The 21,292-nt window shown below is 54.5% G+C and overlaps 1 protein-coding gene across 1 annotated transcript in view; it reads left to right on the top strand.

Annotated features, from left to right (window-relative positions):
* The window catches only part of WNT2 (Wnt family member 2), a 42,041-nt gene extending 22,705 nt beyond the window's left edge, over positions 1 to 19,336 (top strand). The window contains exons 4-5 of the mRNA XM_055314753.1: positions 1,758 to 2,022; positions 19,107 to 19,336. Of these exons, the coding sequence (XP_055170728.1) occupies positions 1,758 to 2,022; positions 19,107 to 19,336 (495 nt within the window). The remainder of the gene's footprint in view (positions 1 to 1,757; positions 2,023 to 19,106) is intronic.
* The last annotated feature ends 1,956 nt before the right edge of the window (positions 19,337 to 21,292 follow it).

Raw genomic sequence — 21,292 nt, 5'->3', positions numbered from 1 at the left:
GTGAATTCATAACTGTAGAGCCACCGTGACATGTCTTGGCTCTAGAATAACTTCATTGAGACTGACCTTCTGGAATGAAGAACCTTACTGCACACTTGGGTAGAAAAGCAACTGAATCTGTAGAAAAGGCAAAACCAGGTCTGGGCAAAGTAAGAACCCTGGTGAGGCAGCCTGGAAGGCTGGTCTCCTGGAATGACCTTGGATAATGTCATCAAGGGAGTTCACTGTCCCCCCTGCCTATGCCTTCCACGCCTCATAGGTGCGGTCTTGGGGATACAAAAATAGAGAGGGTGGGAGTCCTCAGCAGGCAGGTTTCTCCTCCTCTGCTCCATGACTGAGCCAAGGACCAAAGGCTTGGTTTTGGTGAGACCTCCAAGGCTGGTCGCCCCCACGGCCCTTCTGTGTGTCGCCTTGCTTTGGGTATTTGATGGGGGGGAGCCCGTAATCATCAGTCGTGATCAACAGTGGGCAACAAAAAGCTCTTTCAATATTATAGTAATTTGAAAAACTGGTTGAACAAGAAGTTAGTTCTGTTGGGGAAGGAGGATGACAATTGTTAAAGTAGTGAATCGTATGAAAAAGGGAACACAGAAAGGTTTGTAGTCAGAAAACATGCCGTTAGAAAATATTTTGAGGAAATCCATGTATTTGTCTGTATTATGAGCTGGAAGGACTCCAGAGTCTGGGTTTGCATCCGCCGTTCCACATCCTGGCCTCGGAGTCTGGGCCAGTCATCGTCTTTCCCCGATCCCTAGTTTCCTCACTTGTGAAATGGGAAGAACAGTAGCTCCGGGTATCTTTGGGGACCATGGGTGCTGATGACTCTCTTCACTTAGCCGAGCCAAGGAGAAATGGGTCAGGCCCTTGTAACACTCATAAAATTGCGCTGGGGCTGCACAGGTGTGCTGGCTAATCCCAGGACCCACGCGGAAGTGTCCCTGGGCAGTTCCAGGCCCGCGGGGCCCTGTCCGCAGCCTACAGCCTCACGAAGAGGGAGCCCGTGCTGCGAACCAGCTGAGACGGGCTTGTCCCCTCTGCCTTTGCTTCACCTCCATTAAAGGACCGAGCTAGCTCAGCCCTGTTATCTACGTGGAATAATTTGGCCACAGTTGGGCGATAATCTCCCAAATTTAATGGCATCAGCTGACTTCCGGTGCACCCAGGCTCTGCCCTAAACCAGCCGTGTCACTTTGGGCAAATGCTGTGACCTCCCTCAGACTTGCCCCTCCGTCATCTGCAAAATAAATGTGGTGGCACAGGATTGCCGCGAAGATTGCGGTCATTGAGCTAGAGCGTGGAGAGCATTAGCCCAGCGCCTGGAACACGGACGGCAGCCTCTGAATAGTTCCGATCATTATTACCGGCTTATCGAAAGCAACAGGCTTAGCCATTACTGAGCCGTACTGGACATGTTCGATATAATAAAGCCTCGTTTGTTTAGGGAGGCCTCGGATCCATTCTCTCATCTTCAAACTGGCCCTCGGCCCTCTTCAATTCCAATTAGTGAGGTTCCCGTTATCCCTTTAGCCAAACAGCGCTCATGGTCAAGGCTCTGCCCCCACCGCGACTCCCCCCAGGACCCCACCTACTGTGGTCAGGGTGGGGTGGCCAGAGGGACCTCCACCATCTCCCAGTCCTAAGCCCCGGGCCCCTCTGCCATCAGAGTCCCTTCCTGAGTGCTCAGGTGTAAGGAAAAGTGTAGCACAGGTCAGGGCCTTGAGTCCGCCCGCTCTGAACTTGCCCGTCTCTCCCGGCAGGCGGTGAAGCGGTTCTTGAAGCAGGAATGCAAGTGTCACGGCGTGAGTGGCTCGTGTACGCTGAGGACATGCTGGCTGGCCATGGCGGACTTCAGAAAAACGGGCGATTATCTCTGGAGGAAGTACAACGGGGCCATCCAGGTCGTCATGAACCAGGATGGCACGGGGTTCACGGTGGCTAACAAGAGGTTCAAGAAGCCAACCAAAAATGACCTCGTGTATTTTGAGAATTCTCCAGACTATTGTATCAGGGACCGAGACGCAGGTGAGTTCGAAGCGCGTGATTCACAGCACCTGATTCCTTCGCTGATGGGCGCTCCACAGCCCAAACGCGGTTCTTCTGTGTTCGCAGCCGGACGGCTCTGTAGGGGCGGCCAGCTGCTGTCAGGTTCAAAGTTCTGTGCTTGTGATTCGTGAAGCACGCAGAGAGCTTTCCTAAGCAGCTGGTGAAATGGGTTGACAATGTGCAGATTCTGGAGAAAGGTGAACCCAAGAAAGTACGTGGCAAAGAGTCCAAATGCCCAGGGTAGCCAAACCCCTCAGCCTGCACAGAACTCTACCTGGTGGACGCACGTACGCTGGACGGCGCCCCCCGCCCCCACCTTTCTTGTGATCCTTCAGCCCCGAGCAGTACAGCTACGCGCTGTACCTTCTCCGTCACAAATCCCACCTCTGTGACCACGGAAGGGGGGCCCAGGGCTGTAAAGTTAGCCTGTTTTGAGAGCTGCCATACGTCCCACTCTCTCGTTCTTTCGATTATGCTGAGAAGTTGCCAAATACTAGAAAGCGAAAATTCATCCCCACTGGCTTGGCCGTTGGTGGGCAGTGGATGAGAGCTGTGTTTGAGGCATTTTGTTCATTAAAGCCACACCCTTCCCTTGCAGACAGCACTTCATCTGTCTTGAACTCACTCAAAGAGCAGCTCCATCAGCCTCAACGTAGCCGTCCCCACCAGTGTGGTTTTTACGCACCTGCCGCTCTCACCTCTCACCTCTCTGGGCAGCGCTGAGCCCCAGGCTTAGCACAGTCTTTGCGAAAGAGTCCTACAAAATAAGAACGAGTGCAAGTCTCAGTGGATAGGAGGAGATGGAGAGCACACAGCCAACTCCTGGCTCGAGCCAACTCCTCAGCCTTAGTAGAAAGCAAGGGAATTCATTACCAGGAAAAACATCCTTGCATTTAAATTCTAAATTTGTTTTTGGTTCTAAAGTAATTGGAAAGAAACCAGTAAAACAGTGCAGATGACAGCCAGCTCCTAACACTAGACTGACCACCAGGGACAATTACCAGGGAACGTCACAAGAAGTCCAGAGCCTCTCCTTTGTCCCCGAGTGGTTGAATTTCCTTCCTGGTTTGATGAGAACGTTCTTTACAGCATTTGGGCGGGTTTGTACCTGCAGCCTACGGATTAACAAGTACCGAGCCCAAGGACCAGACGCTGTGCCCTGCCGCATTCCTGACATGCTTTGGGACCTCTAACGAGTCCTCCTACCCGTCAGGCCAAAGTTTCAGCCAAATCACCATGAAACCTGTACTTTGCTACAGGAATGTCCCAGAAGTCTGGCTTCCCTTTGCCATTAACTAGCCGTTTAGTGTCTGGCTCCTCAGACAGGACACGGGGATGATGACATCTTGATCACTTTAGGAATTACAATGGATTGACTCCTGTGTGCCAGGTACTGGGCTCAGATCATTGCACACATGGTCTTATTTAATCCGTAGAGCCACCCAATGATCTCAGCACATTGGAACCAGTTCCTGGGGAAAAAAAGGTGGGGGGGGGGAAAGAGGGTGGCTCTTGGCTGATCAACAAGGAACCAAATTCACATCTTAGCTTTTGAGATCAGATAAGCAGCCCTGGATATCATCATCTCAATTGTGTGGCTGAGAAAAGGGAATGACTGGCTCAAGCTCTCACTGGTCTTGGAGGGGATGGGTGTCCGGCTGTCTGACCCCTTGGCCTGTACACCTGACCCTGACACCACAACTTGTCACTAGCTAGCTCTGAAAAGACACGGTGAAGCCAGCCCCCATTCCAAATCTTAGAGGACCCGCTTCCCCAGGACATCTTTTCTGGGCTTTTGGATTGAAGCAGTTTTCACAGGGACGTGAACAGTTATTATGCTTGATGACCTCTTAACTGCCTCATGGAGAGTCAGTGGCACAGAGACCTTGCTTATCTTCCCCACAGAGGAGACTCTGAATCTATTCCCTGTCGCCTCTTCGGGACACTGAAGTTACTCTTCCACACTTTGCTTTTTCTCCTCCTGGTGTTAGGACAGCACAGTTCTGTTTCTTGATCCTAAAATAGCAAACACATCTGCAGTACCTGCTATTCAGTAGCACGTGATCTGCCTTCTGTCGAGGATTCTCACAAAGAATCTATAAATGGGTATGTTATTGTCCCATTTTATGGGAGGAAAAGATGAGGCTCTGACAAAAAGGTTATAGAATTTGTTCAAAAACTCTAAGTTGGTTAAGAGGCTGAACAGGGACTTGAACTGGAGCCTGTCCATCCTTTTAACCATTTTACTCTGTCTCCAGATGCACCCGCTACGAGGCATCTTATGGCAGGTGCTGACTTTCTTTCTTTCTTTTTTTTTTAAGATTTTATTTATTTATTCATGAGAGACACAGAGAGAGAAAGAGAGACACAGGCAGAGGGAGAAGCAGGCTCCATTTAGGGATCCCGATGTGGGACTCGATCCCAGAACCTCGGGATCACGAGCTGAGCCAAAGGCAGACGCTCAACCGCTGAGCCACCCCGGTGTCCACGTGCTGACTTTCTGAGAGAAGTTTTACAATTTATTCACTCCCAATTTATTTCTGTTCTATTTCGGCTCATTTTAGCTTTAAAAAGTTGTGAATTGGATCTTGTTGGTGTTGATTAACCAGGAGCCACCCTGTTATTCTTTTTTTTTTTTTAAGTAGCCACTTCCGAGGTATTAGATCAGATTTCCATTAAGATTCCTAGATTATGCATAACTTGTTTGAGCTATACTCCATATCCTTTTATAGCTGGGCCTAAGAAAATGCCAAAGTCATCCATATAAAGCTTTTCCTTTTAATTCTGTGGACCGTCAGGTGACTGTCGTAGTGAAAATATGATTCAGGGGTGTTTGCTATCATGTAGGCGGAAGTTCCAGCTATTGAAAGAGCAGGGTTTTCATCCTTCATACTTGAATCCACGTATACACAGCCCCATGTACGAGATGCAGATTTCCCCGGAGAAAGCCTGCTGCACTCACACAGCCGCGAGGGCCTTGCGCTTGCCTGTATAACCTACCGCCTCCTAAAGTTGAAGATCTATCCTGGCCACTTTCTACTAGAAACTCCTGTAGTGTGCATTCTAGAAAGTGGGTCAAAACAGACCTGGGTGGTTCAGAACCATCCTGGAGCAGCCTCTAACCTCCGTTTGCAGAGCCAGGGGGATGTGAGAAGGGGGGAGCCTCCTGCCTGTAACTCACGGTGTTGCTCGTCTCTGAGCCCTGCACCCCTGTCCCCGAGGGAAGGTGATGGTGGTTACAGGGCTGGCGTCCTGTCGGTCTGTAGTAAAGAAGCTCCCGGCACGTGCGTGCTCCTGAGTGGGCCCATCACTAAGCGACTCGCTTCCCTTTGCTAGAATCCCACCGCCTTGGGAAGGGCCTGCTTTCCGCTAAGCGGAACTCCCACATGTCTGAACCGGGTTACCTTCAAAGGTGTTGAGGCCCTAAAATGGATCAGAATGTTGCAGTAAAACTTACAGCAAATTATCTTTTTTTCTTTTTCCGTTTTCTCTATTAAAACTGGCACTCAGCTTTCCCTCGATCACATCTCATGCCACCCAATCTGCTTTATTGTGGCCGTACTGTTTTATTTCACTTCGTAAGCTATCGCACACACTTCCTATTTAACTGATTGGGTACCTTCCCCCTGTTGGCGCTAGACCAGCAGTGGTGGCGAGCGGATCGAATGTGGCCAGGTAACAGATGCCTGTGATTTCGCTCTCGGTAGGCGGCACCTGCTTCCTGCTCAGGTGAACTCCTTATGTGACTGAAGGGATCCCGCTTGTTTTGTCCGTTCGGTTTGTGGAACGGATGAAGGCTACAGGTCTAGTCCGCTATCATCCAAAGCGAGGGCCTCTTCTGAAAACCATCGAATCACAATCTCAGGGGACTGTTGCGGAGGTTCTGTGCGCATCCCAAACTGCAGCCAGCATAGCGGGAGCATCAGTGTGTAGGCCGGTCCCTGGGTCCTTTTTTTTTTTTTTTTTTTTTCAGAAATATTAGGTAAGAAGAAATCCCGGGAGACTGCACTTCTTTGGAATACCCAATCTCTTACAAAGGAAAAAATAAATCTTTACTGAAGGTGTTCTAGACAAGTGGCACCCCAAAATATCCCCCATGCTGGCCTGCCCAGTGCAAGAGGGTGTCGTTCTGTGTGGAGGCCCTGCATTTTCGGGAACCCTCTTACACTGTGAGTCCACACTCTCAAATGATTTCAGCCATCCAGGCTTTCACTGGAATTAGCTTGACAGAGATGATCAAGCCCTTCAGTGACGTCCTGCGAGAGTGATAGCAGGCGGAGGAGGGAATTCTGATGAGAAGGGTGGAAGGGGGAGTCAAGAGCCTGGGGTGTTCCTGGGTGAGGACAGACCCAGACCCCGGGGGGAAAAGGGTGGTGGGAACATAGGGGAGTTCCTCTGAGAGCCCAGACCCCGCTACACACCTTCTGGGCATCTTCTCTGGACCTGCCCAGCAGGCCCCTCCATTTATAGAGCAGGGAACGGAGGCTCCGAAAAGCTGCTGAACTTGCCCGAGACTGTGTGGTCTGTAACTGGTAAATAAAATGAAGAGAGATCAAAACAAAAGTTTTGATACTTTTCTCACTATATCACTTTACTGTCTGCAATCTGAGCGGAAGGGGAGGCCGCGCGTGAGGACAGAGCAGGGCCCCCGGGGCGGGAGGTGAAGGTGCTGGGCCCCACGCCTGCCTCACGCTCACGCTCACGCTGGCTCAGGTTCCCTGCAGGCCCCGTGCGATTGCAGGCTGCTCGGGTCTTGCAGAGCAGCGATGGCCTTAACTGTTCCTTAAAAAAAAAAAAAAAAAAGTGATGAGCTCAGAAACGATAAGGGAAGATATTCTTATGGCAACAGCGGCAAAAGACACTTTCCACTGGCTTCAGTGGAGGGCGGCGAGCGCTCCGATACCCATCGCTAAAGACTCCCCCAGATTCCAAACGGGCGGCCTCGGGGAGCTGTGCAGGTGACACTGTGCAGGCCGCGCTGCATCCTAGATCCGTGCCGCGGGCTTTCCCGGCTTCGGAGGCCGGTATTCTCCTGGCCGTGTGGTTATCTACTGCGGCTGGTGCCCCAGGCGTCTGTAAGTCAGAGAGGCCCTCAAGTTAGAGATAGTCCATCTCCAAGGAATGCCGCTGCCCTCTCCAGAGAAGCGAATGCGCCTCATCACAGGCCACTTTCACCCGTTACGATGTACAAACGCTGCCCCGGGCCAGGGGTCACCCCGAGGTCTCCTCTCCAGCTGTAGGAAACAGGCCGCCCTCCGCCTCTTCTCCAGTCAAGTTCAAAAGATCAGCCTCAGCCTTCGTTTAACCTGTTGTTTGCTGTAAGCCGAGGCGGCCCGTGAGCGGCCAGGCCAGGCGCTAGGGTGGCGCTGCTTCCTCCACGCAGCCTACCTGGCCGACCGCGTGCAGCCCCCGGGCCGCACTTCCCAGGTTTAGGGGATTCGCCAGCGTAGCCGGCCCGTGGCGCCGCCTGGTTTGCCGAAGCTCTGCGCCCGGTGACCTGATGGAAAACGTGGGAAGGGCGAGTCAGCCGTCGGACTGGGTGGGCCTCATGTCCGTAGTAGATGCACCATGCCCAGGTACATCCCAGCCCCTCGCTGCTTCACGGGGCAAGTATTTCTTGAGCCCCTCCTGTGTCAGACTGTTTGGTAAGCCTCCGGAACACACAGCTGGGGAAGCGGACTCGGTCCTTGCCCTCGGCCTTCACCAGGCCTCCCGGTCTCTGCAGATGAGTCGGGTGGTTGGCGGGCCGCGGGCCATGGGCCAGGTGCGGGGGGGGGGGGGGGCAGGGGGTGTCCTCATGCCCAGACAGGGAGACAGGCAGGGGGCGCTGTCTGGGTTTCAGCCCTTGCGCCACGGCTCTGTTAGGAGGTCTTACCACACACTTGTCATTTGGAAAGTTCAAGAATAGGTTATTTATTCATCCCTTTCTGCATGGAGATTTATTTTAGAAATTCGTGAACTGATATCTGAAAAGCGCCAAGGGAGCTAGACCAGGAGAGCATGAAATGAAAGATGTATTGGTGGGGCCCGTAGGCCAGCATTTCCATGGGCCGTTGTCGATTGCGCTGCCTAAGTAATATTTCTTACTATCCAGAGGACCCTCTTCTCAGACCCTTCGCGGCATGTAATACGGTCAGCCTGCCCCTCCTTTCCGAAACCTCCTGCCCTGCTAGCTGGTCTTCCCCACTTTCAGTTGCTAGTTTCTCCTCTTCTCCTGGTAAATCTTGAAGATCTGCAGGGTTCAGTTGGGCCCTCTTCCCCTCCTGCTTCTGCACTTTCTCCTTGAGTGGCCTCCTCCTTCATGATGGTTTTAACTGCTTCTCGGGCCTCAGCTGGGTCCTACCCGCCGCCTAGCAGCTCCTCTCGGTTGCTCACACCACTGTGCACCTGATTCTGTTAAAACTGGACTCTTGATTTGTCCCACTCCCAAAACTTGTTTTCCTCAAGCTTCCTCTTCTCAGAAAGCAGAGCCATCCACGCCACTGGTCAGGCCATAAGCCTGCAGGTCACTTGTGTATCGGCCCATCGCCAGGTCCTCCTAAAATGCATGGGGGGATGTAGCCTTCCTTGTTCCTTGACTCTTACCATGAGTTTTAGTTAATTTAAACATTTGTTTGTTGGCTGTCTGTCCCACTGGACTCTGATTCCGTGATGGCAGGCACGCTATAGCTGTTCACCACTGGATGCCCAGCAGCTAACATACAGACATGTGTTGAGTTGAGTTGAGTGGCAAGTTACAAACAACATGAAGTATGTTCCTCATCTGAATTCTTAGTCATGTTGGTGCAGTGTCCTAAGTTAGAGATGACTCGGTTTCTTTGACAGGTGATTATTAAGCATGTTTTTTCATCACTGGTGATAACACACGGCCTATGAAAATCCCCATTTAAGCGGAAATGTAAAAATGGAATTTTTCCTCATGTTCACGTGCGTTAGGGGACCATTTAAAGAGTTTAAGACGTTGCTCCTTGGCCACTGTCCTGGAAGAGATGAGAGTTCCTACGCAGCAGGAGACTGTATCGATTGCTTTTAGTTGCCACCAAATTCTCAGTTCTTTTACTCCGGGCGGGGCCTTTTTCATTTACTACTATTGTGGGACTACTTGTTACTTCATCTGATTTTGTTGCTAATGCAAGCAAAGTACTTCTTACATCCAATACTTCAGTATGTTACAGGTCTGATCTGTAAGTCGGCCTTACCTTTCAGAATGTAGATGTACTAGAATTATTGAACTTTTAGCGTACGCTGAAAAGGGCCCTAATTTGAATCAACAGTGGCAATCAGATTGAATTTGCAAAAATTGAAAAAAAAAACAACTTTTTTTTTTCTGGAAAAAGGAAACAAAATTTTCATGTTCCTATTTTCCAAGTCTTTGACATAACACCAACAAAAAACTTTCAAATTGTCCTTTTTTGTAATAGAAGAATATAATATGTTACAAACAAAAGAATGATGTTAACATATCATCAAATAGCGTATTTGCTTACTTCATATAGCCTCTCCCCATGAAACCTATCTTGTGCTAGTGTGGTAAATCTCTTTTTTTTTTTAAAGCTATGCAAATCTCAGATTCCTAAGGAAAAAACCTGACATTATGGATCAGCAGACTTTGGTGCTACTTGGTGCTACCCGTTGCTTCCTCTTAATTTTCTAATGACTATCGAGTAGCCATGGATAAATTAACTTCTCTGGGTCTCTTAAGTGTCTTACCTAGAAATTTCCCAAGGTTACTATGATTCCATAAATGAATGAGTGAATCGTTGATTCATTTCACTCTAAGTTTGCTATCACAGATCCTGACCTTGATGCCACAGACTCCCTTAGCTTGTTTTTCTCAAGCTCTATATTTTTTTTAATTTTTTTTTAAATTTTATTTATTTATGATAGTCACAGAGAGAGAGAGAGAGAGAGGCAGAGACACAGGCAGAGGGAGAAGCAGGCTCCATACACCGGGAGCCCGATGTGGGATTCGATCCCGGGCCTCTAGGATCGCACCCTGGGCCAAAGGCAGGCACCAAACCGCTGCGCCACCCAGGGAGCCCCTCAAGCTCTATATTTTAAAAACGTGCTTCTGCATGTGTTCTCTACGTATCGAGTGAGATCATTCGAGTCGAAACCAGGTCGTTAGTTAGTTTACTCTTAACCACAGGGCCTGAGGACTCGGTGACCACTCCCCGGGAAGTATGTCCTCCTTTGGCAAGAAATGCTCCCCAAACGCTTCATTTTTTAGGAAATTGTTTTTAATTTAATATTTAATGAATCAGGAATTTCTGTGTTGACGGCTGAGCACTCTGCAGTGCCCTGAAGAAATACAAGCTCTAACCTCGTCCCTGGGGAGGCAAGATGCACGAGGAATCCTCAAACACTTCAAAAGAGCGTAGGAGCTCTACTGCGTGGTAGGCATTATAGGACTTGAGAAGGGGGCAGGGGGGCCTGGAGCAGGAACAAGGAGAGCTCTATGGAAGAAGGTGGGCCTGAGTCTCGAAGAATGGGAAGACCTCCCATCCAGTGGAGGGAGGAAAGGCGAGGACAGCAGGTGAGAGTAGCTCCTGTGAGGAAACGGCCCACCCAGCTGGGACGTCAGAGAGTCACTTCAGCGGGCCAGCGAGGAGCTGGCCTTGTCAGGTTTAATCGGATCCGTAGTGAAGTGGAATAGAGAGGCCAGGCAGAAGCTGGGCGAAACAGGCTTGTAATGGGACGTGCTCTCGGGGAGGTTCCGCGGCCGCAGGGGGTGCAGGTGGGGGCAGCGGGCACTGAGCGTGGGTAGACTAGACGTGACAGACGTGGAAAGCCTGGAAGAGGCCGATCTTAGCGTTTTAGTTCCACGATAGGATTCGCTCATTTACCGGGCCCCGCTTGCCCGTGCCCGGCAGGCTTCTCCTGGGTACTGCAGAGTCGTCGGCTGAACTCTTCCGACGGACGCGGAGATGCCGCGTCTCCTAGTTTGGGGTCTGCAGCCCTTGCTGCGCGAGGGCCAAGCCGTGCGAGGAGGTGAATGTGCGGGCTCTCCAGCACTGGCTCGAACATTCTTTTCTCCCCTCGATAAATCTGTGTCGTTACTGACAACACGTAAGTCAAGCGGAGGAGAAACAGCCGATTGGATGACGGGCTGAAGTGAATCTTGCTTTCCGTCCTAATGGTCAACATATGGGCTCGTGTCAGCCTGGAGTGGCAGGAATTTGCAAAGACACGGGCCCATCCACAGAGAAGGCGCTCGAGAGCGCGCCCTTCCTCCACGGTCCCAGAGGCGTGGGTCTGGGAACTATTAGCGAGAGCTCTCCGTCCTCCTCTGCTGTCAGGAAGATGCATGTCGGTGGAGACAGAAATGTTTTTGCACTGGGAGCCCTGACTCCATTATTAATTTTATAGCTCCAGGGAAGGGACGCTCGACTCCAAAGTTCCCGCAGCGCTGCCCCGCCGAGAGTGGGCTCGATGGCCCCAACTGAGGTGATTTAGGAACCCCGATGCTTCTTCCTCCTTGCCCCCCCCCCCCGGCCCTGTGCCTATTTGAACTCTGAAGGGTGAGGACAACCCTTGCGGGGAAGAGAAAGGAAGACCTGGCTGGAGCTCACACCTTCCCACACCACAGACCTTGCAGACTGCCTGGGTCTCCTGGGCGCGGAGTCTCGGCAGATGAGCTCCTAACGCTGTGGTGTGAAGGTGACAGAGGAAGGTGGGGTCCACCGAGCCCGAGTCTGCCACCCTCTGTCCGGGGACAGGGATCCTTACCACATCAGGGCGCATGTCAGGGAAAAGAGCCTCTGACCTGCCGCTCATCCTAACCGAGTAAGCCTAAGTGCAGTAAGAGATACTGTACATCACTATGCACGATGCTTAAAATACATAAATGGGAAGCATCTCATCATGCGTCTATCCTCTTAACATGTCAATTTGGGAAACTAACGATAGGGGCATTCCTCAAAATATTTTTTTCAAGATTTTATTTATTTATTTATGAGAGACAGAGAGAGAGAGAGAGAGAGAGAGAGGCAGAGACACAGGCAGAGGGAGAAGCAGGCTCCATGCCGGGAGCCCGACGCGGGACTCGATCCCGGGACTCCAGGGTCGCGCCCTGGGCCAAAGGCAGGCGCTAAACCGCTGAGCCACCCAGGGATCCCCCTTAAAATATTTTTAACATTTCCTCTGACGTGTTCGTAAAGCCAGCCACACATGCTTTTGTAGATACTGTATGACGCGAACAGTCAACCTCTAAAGATCGATTTGGTTTTTGGAAATGTCTCTCGGGAATCTTAGAGTCTGGGGGCGGGGGGTGCTGGGGGAGTGCACGGGCTCAGGTGGGCCATCCTGGGGAAATGCAAATGGGCACCACTGGCTTTTCTGGACCAGAGAGCTCTGCTTAGCAGGTGTTCTTCCCAGTGCTTTCAGCCACGGCCCCATCCGTGGCATAAATCAAAACCTCCTCGAGGACACGTACCTGCTTTAGAGATGTGCATCTCGGTGTTGCAAGGTCATTAGAGAAAGTGATAGGACTCCCACGGGGACGTCAGTGGGGGAACAGAGCAGCGCAGGCTGCTAACGCCACGTGAACTAGCCTTTCTCATTCTCACGTCACGGTGGGTGTCCTCGTTGTCTGTGGCCTAGCATATGCTGGGGGAAAAGTCCCTTCCCAAAAGGTTACAGGTCAGGGCCGTCGCCAGTTCTTCATTTGATAAAATAACGGAGGGAAAGAGCAGGAAGGGATGTGCTTCCTGGGGTCAGGCGGGGCTGTGGGAGGGAGCTCCCTGCCGGATGTCACCACGGTCAAGGGCCTGGCCCCCGACTCACGCAAGCCCGGCTTCCGATCCTGACCTGCCTCCCTGCTAGCGGTGTGACGTGTGTGTGATCGTGAGCAAGCTACTCCCCGTCGCCCGTCCCCTCATTTCCAAACCGGGGACAACAGTACCTACTTTCTAAGCGTATAGGAGTGGAATGAGACAGGAGGGGCAAAAGGCTTTTCCCCGGGCTACCCCATGTCGGTTCCCCAGAAACACTGGCTCCAATTACGAACGAAAGGACTAGACGAGAGAGAGTTCGGAAAAGAAGGATGGGAAGGGGATGGGGAAGAAGGGAGAGGGGAAGGAAGCACAAAGAACGAGGGGAAGAGAGGAAAGAGGCAAGGCCGCACGGGCCTCGGGCTGACAGGTGGCGCCGGCCTTATGAACACGGGGCTTCCTGCTGCGGCCCAGACAGGGAGGGGTGGCTCATTGATGAATTGGTGTAGTATTTGGAAAAAAAAAAAAAAGAAAAAGATCTAAAAACGTATGTCTCACATATTTAGAACTAAACAAGCAGGAAGATCCTAAAACTCAGAGGGTCCCTTTCACAGAGCTCGCTCACACACACACACATTTACAGTCTTGATTCTTAGCTCATAATTATTTTAATAATGACGGTGACGCCTTCTGTTCTGGAAGGGACGGTGGGTGGAGGGGGGAGACAGTAGTAGAGCCCGTCTGCTATCGTTAACATCGTTAATAATAATAATTGTGATAAAGGAAAGCAATGAAAAAAAAAAAAGGAAAGCAATGCCAGGGAGTTTTGTATAGCTTCTGCAGCCTAGAAAGGTTCTTTCCGGGGCTTTGATGAAATGGCTCTATATTCTGTTCAAACGGCAGCAAGTGTCCTCCTCCTGCCCTACGGTCTGTCATTACATCTGATGAGCTCCGAACCCCAGAGGAAGGGCCGATTCGCAGCCCACCGTCCTGTAGCCCGGTCCCCTCCCCAGACGACGGAGCCTGCCCTGCACCTGTCAGCTGGCACGGTCCTGGGGGCCCTGGGCCCTCGGAGGGCCACTCCTCCTCCAGGCTGTCGCCCCAGCGCTGCTCTCACATCAGAGGCTCCCAGCCCTCGAAAACCCCTGCCGTCTTCCTTCTCCTGGGCCCCATTCTGCCCCGTCGGGGCGGCCGGTGGACAGCGCTGTGTTCAGGTCAGCGGTGTTCTCCAGCATCCTGCGGCCGAACGCTGAGCTGCTGCCATCTCCATGCCAGGGAGAGATCTCAACGCTTCGCTTCCTTGACTGAACCACTTCTAGGTTAGGCTCTTGCCCGTGGCCGTCACCCTGACCGCTTTTCTCTGAGTTTTGACAGTGTTGAGGTCACTTCCCTGAGCACCCCTCCTGTTCAGACAGAGTCTGGTTCAGTTTTTCCGCATCTGAGAGACAGAAACCGCCCCCAAGCATCCCTGCAGCTGGGTCACACCACCCACCACCGGCTCAGGACCTCCGCAGGCGTCGGGCCCCTGTGGGGACGTCCCCGGGTGCGATGTCGGTAAGACGCCCGCAGCCTGATCTGGGAATGAGACGCTTCACCCCCGTCCCCGGGCACCCCCCACGCCCACCTCACAGCCCCAGCGGGGAGAGAGGATTCTCGTCGCATGTATTCGTATTTTGACAAATGCGTATTGATGGAAGCGAAGAGCGCTCGTGGGTGTGCAGGGCTTATGGACAAAGCACAAAAAGGTGACGATTCGGAGCGGCCTCTAAGGTGGCAGGTGACGGCGCTTTTGCACATCGCTGGGGGTCTGTCTTGGTGGCACCACGGCTTCCGTGGCCACCTCCGGGGTAAAGATTTCCTACTCTGCGTCTCCATGCTGACCCCTCTCCAGAGTCCCAGACAGCATTTTCGGTGGACTCAGCTTCTACCTGGACGACCCACTGTCACCACAAAGTCAACATATTGAAAACAAAACTCAGTATCTCAGCTCAAAGCCAGCCCGTCCCCAGGGGCTCCCACCCCGAGGAAGGTCACCAGCATAAACCCAGTCGCTTGAGCCAGACGCCTGGGAGCACTTCCTGACGCTCAGCCTCCGCGTCCTGCCCATCCTGCCTCCTCCACACCCTCCCCGAGCCCTTTAACCTGTCCCACCCCCACGCCCACCGCCACTGTCCTTGTCCCGGGGTCACCCTGGGCCCTGCCCAGGGCACTTCACTGATCCCTAACTTGGCCCCTTGCCTTTACCCCGGCTCGGTTCAATCCATCCGATGCCAGAACCCGCAGCAGGCCCTTGTGAATGTAAATCCATCCTGCCCCCCCCCTTGTGTAAAAACCCTCCGGAGCACCCCGTGGTCCTTGGGTTAAAGTTTCGGTGCCTTCCCCTATTACGCAGGGCCTTCCGCGTCTTGGCTTCTGCCGACGTCTCCAGCCTCACCTCCCGCACTCATCCCTGGGAAGGCTGCGTCCCAGCCACGTCAAAACCTTCCCGCTCCTCCCGTGTCACAGTTTTGCTGGTTTTGCATATGCGGCCTCCTCCCTCTTCTTCTCGTTCCTGGAACACAAAACACATGCAGGAAAGTGCACGTGTCTCACGGACCACTCAGGTGACCAGACCCGTCCCATCTCTCCCCAGACCAAGACCCGACGAGGACCAGCCTTCCAGAGGCCTCCTTCATGCCCCTCCTCAGTATTCCCCGAGGGAAGTCGGTGACCTGGGATGGCACAGGCTGCTTTTTCCCACTCTTGTACTTTATGTAATTAAAACCCACCGGCCTGTGCCCCATGTCTGCTGCTGCATAGCAAACCACCAGGAAACCTCGCAGCCTAAAATAGCCTTCAAGTCCCACCTCGGGCCTCATGGCTCCCTGCAGCCACCTTCTTTCCTCTGCTTTGTCACCAAGCTGCTTGAACACCGGCCACGCTCTGGGACCCTGGCGGCGTCTCTCTGCCCGGGCGTCCCCCTCGCTCCACGACCCCCGGCGCCGTCCTGTGGCTCTTCGGGAGCGGCTCTCATCAGAGGCACCCGTGACCTCTTTACTGTTGGGCCAAGTCAACACTCTCCAGTCTTTTCCTCCTCGACCCCGTCCCTGCAATTCAGCAAGTCCCCGAGCCCTAGTGATTTTCCCCTCTAACCCCACACGTGTTCATCCCACACTCATTATCTCTCCCGCCTGGACCAATCTAGCCCTCAGGGATACCCCCCTCTACCCCCAGCCCCAGGGAGCTGTTTTGGGCTTCTCGTTCCCACGAGGTTTCTGCTGAGCAAAAGCCTGAACAGGCTCCCCACTCACTGTGGCATGAAAACCCAATTGCAGCAAGGCAGGAAGGCCCGACACCTGCGCTCCAACTCCCCTTCCGAGCCCCTGTCTCCTACGCGGGCTCTGCAGCCTCGCCAGTGGGCTCGGGACGCCTGCCAGGATGCCTTTCGCCCCATTTTCCCTCCACGTCTTCTGCTTACCCCCTACGCCCGATCTCTGATGCCACCTCCGTGAAATTGTGCTGGCAACAGCGGCTTGTCTGACCCCGCTTGCTGCTATATCCTTATCGAGAGCAAAGTTATCATTACTTTCACGGGCTTGGCTCACTCCCTCTAGATCACGAGCTCCAAAGGCCAGGATCTTGACTTTGCTCTGATACATCCCGAGCCTCCCCGCCCCCCAGCGTGCTTAGCATGTAGCATGCACCCCCCCAACACTGCCTAACGGAATGGAAGGGCCGCGTCCCCTGAGGCCTTCTCACGCCAGCTGCTTTTCCCACATGATCTCACCCCCTCCTCACCCCTGCCCTGTGAGGAAGGGACCGGTTTTGTCCCCATTTCGCCAGGTAAGGAACTGATGCCTAATGAGATTAAACAGCGTGCCCGAGGTCACCCAGGGGCTAGACCCCAAAGCTCGGACTTGACCCCTGACCTGTCCGAGCTCTAAGAAACCTCATCCCACCGTCGTTGAGCTTTGTCTGCTGCGGTGCTTTGTACAGAGCTCTCCTAGAGGTTCCGGAAAGCCTTCCCCGCACTGGCACGGCTCAAGGAGTGGAGATGCCTCCTTGCATGTTAATCCCTTCATTATATCACGAGTTCTCCGAGAATAGGAAGTGAATTCTAATTACTTCATTTCTCCGCCGCCACCGCATCTTGCAAAACTCTAGACCCAACTCTCTAAGCCACCGAACAGCAGCATCTCTGTCCGCGTTGATTACATGTCTGCAGGATGAGCTAAGGGGTGTGCTGTGAAGAGGCGCCGTCGGGAGTGGGGAGTCCTCCTCGTACAGACGGTAGTTTCGAGCTCCCGGGTGCCCTGACGCTGCCACTCAGGCTCCCTGCAGCTGTAGCACGAGGGAGGCTCCTGGCCTCCCCTGGCTGACCCACCCTCCACCCCGACCGCAGCCCTTCGCCATCCTTCCTGTCATGGTGAAATCCCTGCCGCTCTTCCTGCTCTCGGTGCCCTGGTCATGCAGAACGAGCTCGGGCTGCCCCCCTCTTCTCCTCGACCCCGCGCCCTGCTGCAACCCGGCTGCTTCCCGGGTCATTCCTGACCCGCAGGGCAACGTGACATTTAGGCAGATAATTGAAACACGGTTCGGGTTGTGATAAACAGAGGGACAGTCACGAGACAGGAGTGAGGAAGCAGGAGAAATTCCTCAGTCAATGATAGAGGGACTGAAAATGAATGAAGTCACTGTCTTTTCCATCCTGACATACGATTATTATTATTATTATTATTATTTTAAATAATGAGTTTAGCTTCTCTTGGTTTGTCAAGTATTTAGGATTGTCAATTGCAAGTAATAGAAACTGGAGCGGTGTCAGCTCAAAGGGGGGATTTGTCCTAAGGATACAGGCTCTCCAGGACCCCAAAGGTTGCAATGCAGCCGGGCCTCGGGGACCAATGGAAGCAGCTCGAGGAAGATGGTCCCAGATTGGAGCAGCATCCTCTTGCCCTGTCATCCTGGCTGTCTCTGCCCACCTGCCCCATTCTTACCTGTCCGGAGGCCTCCCCTCGCCCGCACACTTCATCACGGTGTGCGGCTGCCGGTGGCTACCACGTGTGTATTTGGTGACACTGCCCGGCCCCATCAAGCCCGCAAATCCCCAGGGAAGTCTCCCTGCCCGGCCCAGCATGGGCCAGGTGCCCCACGCCCAGGCTGTCACCCGCCGGTGACATCATCACAGCAGCGTGATGATGCTCACCGTGGCTGCCAGGGGCCCGTTTCTGCGCCAGAGGAAGAAGCAGGAAGGATCCTTGCAAGCTGAGCAAACTCCACGAAGGCCCCGCTCCCTGTGCTTCTGGGTGCAGTAGCTCCCGCAGCGGAGTTCTGGGCGCTTCCCCAGGACTAGACCAAGTGGAGAGGCATCCTACCTCGGAGAGTCTTCTTCAGGGACAGACACATAAAGACGAACTGCCACGCAGGCGCCCCTGGTCGTTCCCAGGAGGTTTCTGTCTGAGTCCCGCTGGCTGAAGGCCAGCACACCTCTGGGTGCCCCCCGGCGGCAGCTCGGAGGGCGGCGATGCCCCCCCACCCCCCCACCCCCGCCAGCAGCCAGGTCCTCTCCTCTTGCTAAGAAGGCAGCCGAGTCAGGCCTGGAAGAGAGAACCCTCCCCTTGCGGGTTCCGCGCCGTGACAATGCTGGAGCGCTCACCCGCGTCCCTGCGTCCTGGACGTGGTTTGGCGGCAGGTGAGAGGGAGCCAGGGCCCGTCATTCTTTCTTTTGGACCCGGCCTTGCCCATTCGGCACCGCACCAGCCCCGGCTGGTAGGGATCGGCCCACACGTTTATCCAGCTCAGGAGCTGGACTCTCCTGGACTCGGCCTCTGGGGACTGCCACCCGGGCCATGGTGGGCACCTGGGGACCACAGACCCTGGGGAGGCCAGGCCACGGTGGGTACCTGGGGACCGCAGACCCTGGGGGGGCCGCAGCCTGAGGACGGCCACCTGGGCCATGGTGGGCACCTGAGGACCGCAGACCCCGGGGCGGGGGGCGGGCCACAGCCTGGGGACGGCCACCCGGGCCACGGTGGGCACCTGGGGACTGCAGACCCCGCAGGGGCCAAGGCCTGGGGACAGCCACCCGGGCCACAGTGAACACCTGGGGACCACTGACCCGGGGGGCGGGGCACAGCCTGGGGACTACCACCTGGGCCATGGTGGGCGCCTGGGGACCACAGACCCCATGGGGGCCAAGGCCTGGGGATGGCCACCTGGGTCACAGTGGGTACCTGGGGACCGCAGACCCCGGGGGGCCGCGGCCTGGGGCTGTGCTGTGTGGGGCCCGGCCCAAGGACTGCCCTCCTGCCGAGGCAGACCTGGTACCCCACGCCCACCGGCTCAGTGACCCCTCCCTGGCTTGTCTTCCAGGCTCCCCGGGGACGGCGGGCCGCGTGTGCAACCTGACTTCCCGCGGCATGGACAGCTGCGAGGTCATGTGCTGCGGGAGAGGCTACGACACGTCCCGCGTCACACGGATGACCAAGTGTGAGTGTAAGTTCCACTGGTGCTGCGCCGTGCGCTGTCAGGACTGCCTGGAGGCCCTAGACGTGCACACGTGCAAGGCCCCCACGAGCGCCGACTGGGCGGCTCCCACATGACCCGGGCGGAGGCCCCACCGCCGCCCTCCCTCCCTCCCTCCCGCAAGGACTCCTCTGGATCTGCAAGGACACGGCGCCTTTGGGTTTTCTGGGGGAGACTTGTCCTAAGGCACGTGACCTTTGTCTCGACAGAGGCCCCCCACCCCCGGGGGCCCCGGGCCTGGGGCCACGTGCTGCCCATAAAGATGCCTTCCCCTCCCTGCTTCCAGCCCCCGGTGCACCCCTCCTCCTGGTCAGCACTGCCACGCGGGGGCAGGGGCACGGAGGGGCCTGAACCCCATCGCCACCCGCCTGGACGTTCCCTCCTCTAGAGCAGTCGACCAGAGGGGGAAGAGCATCCCGAAGGAGCTTTTCCTGGGTCTCACAATAAATGCTCGCAGTTCAGAAATTCTGTACTTCTCTCTGGAGGGTGAAGACAGCAGGACTAGCTGCCACCGAATTAACTTTAAATCTCGAGAAGACCAAGCAAGGCTCTTGCCTGATCAAGTGATTTTTTTTTTCACAGCCCTCCCTCCCCCCTCCCCCGACCCCCAGGGGCAGCTGGTAACGCCTGGAGAAGGATGGCTTTCAATGAACTTGAGGTTTAACACGCATATTTTTCAAGGCATTTACTGCCGTGTTACAATCTGATGTGACAGGATGGGACTGTTGTCCTTTGGTACAGTTTGGAGTCCCTACGGTAGCAAGAGCCTCAGAAAGTGATTGCTTTGCATTACTGTGCCCCCCTGATATCAAGCTTTAGGGAGTGAGACTCCCTTCTTACCTAGGACCTGAAGAGAATTTAAAAGAAGATGGATCGTCTGGCAGGATAATGTACCTATTGGGGCAAGAGGGGGCGGGCAATGGAGGAAAGTAAGTTAGTGGAATATCAGAAGACGGGCCTGTACAGATGAGGTACAAGAGGGGGCAATACAATTCATATCTGGTATGACGCATGCGGCCCATGGAGTTTTGCAGTTGAAGTGGCTTTGAGAAAGCAAACGTTTCGGATGACACGACCGGGGACCCAGCAGCCTGGGCGGCCTCCACCGTAAGCAGGCGCCCAGCACGCGTTGGCCGCATGTGCCGAGGAGCCCCCGCTCGTACCCATCGCCCTTCGAGCACATTTCAAAGAGCTGTCACGTTGAACTGTGCTCATCCGGGGCTGACGAGGTGACAGGATGCCCTAGCCCCGAGCAAATGACACACAGCCTTGCTTGGAGAGTTGGCAACCCGAGTGTATCATGTTACAAACAAATGGTATTTGGAGGCTGTATTTAAGGGGCCCGGCGGTGATTACGGTGATTTCGGGCCCAGGAGGTGATGTCCAGGGGAGGCGGAGAGGCTGCTGTAAGCGAAAGAAGGACAAAATAACCGAAGATACTTCTCACCCCGTCCCCTGGTACAATTAGGTTCTGCTTCTCCATGTGGCCTCTTCCCATTTACTCACGGGACGCTTCCTTCTGTGCATCTGGTGACCAGTGGCTGACGCTCGTTCGGGGACAGCCTGCCCCAGTTCCTCTGTCCTTGCTCTGCGGCAGGGCGGCTACGCCGACCTTCTCTGACAGCTGCCCGCTGGAGTTCTTGGTCATCACTGATGCTCGCCTCCTCACCCTCATAAAAATGGCAGATTTCATCCCCTTCCCTTCATTCCCAAACCCCCCAATTTTTTCATCTGATTTTTCCAAAGTAGCTCTTTCCTCTTTTTGAGTCTATGGATTCAGAGGGTGGGAACAGCGGAGCGGGACACAGTGGCCCTGAGCTCCGCGTGGGCCTTCGGGGGCGAGGGGGTGGCCGGCAGGTGGGCCGTCCTGGTTACATGGAAGCTGCCTGTGGACGCCTCTGGGGGATGCAGGGGCTCGCACGGTGGTCCCCAAGCCACCTGCTTGCCCTCCTACCTGCTGGATGTGCTGTGACATCATAAATCTGCGGGTGTCTCTAGAAATGGGAAGGATCAAAGAGGGCATCTTGGCTCCC

The sequence above is a fragment of the Nyctereutes procyonoides genome, unplaced genomic scaffold, assembly GCF_905146905.1.
Source record: "Nyctereutes procyonoides isolate TBG_1078 unplaced genomic scaffold, NYPRO_anot_genome, whole genome shotgun sequence".
NCBI lineage: Eukaryota > Metazoa > Chordata > Mammalia > Carnivora > Canidae > Nyctereutes > Nyctereutes procyonoides.
The sequence above is the reverse complement of the archived record's forward strand: the minus strand, read 5'-3'. Positions and strand labels throughout refer to the sequence as shown.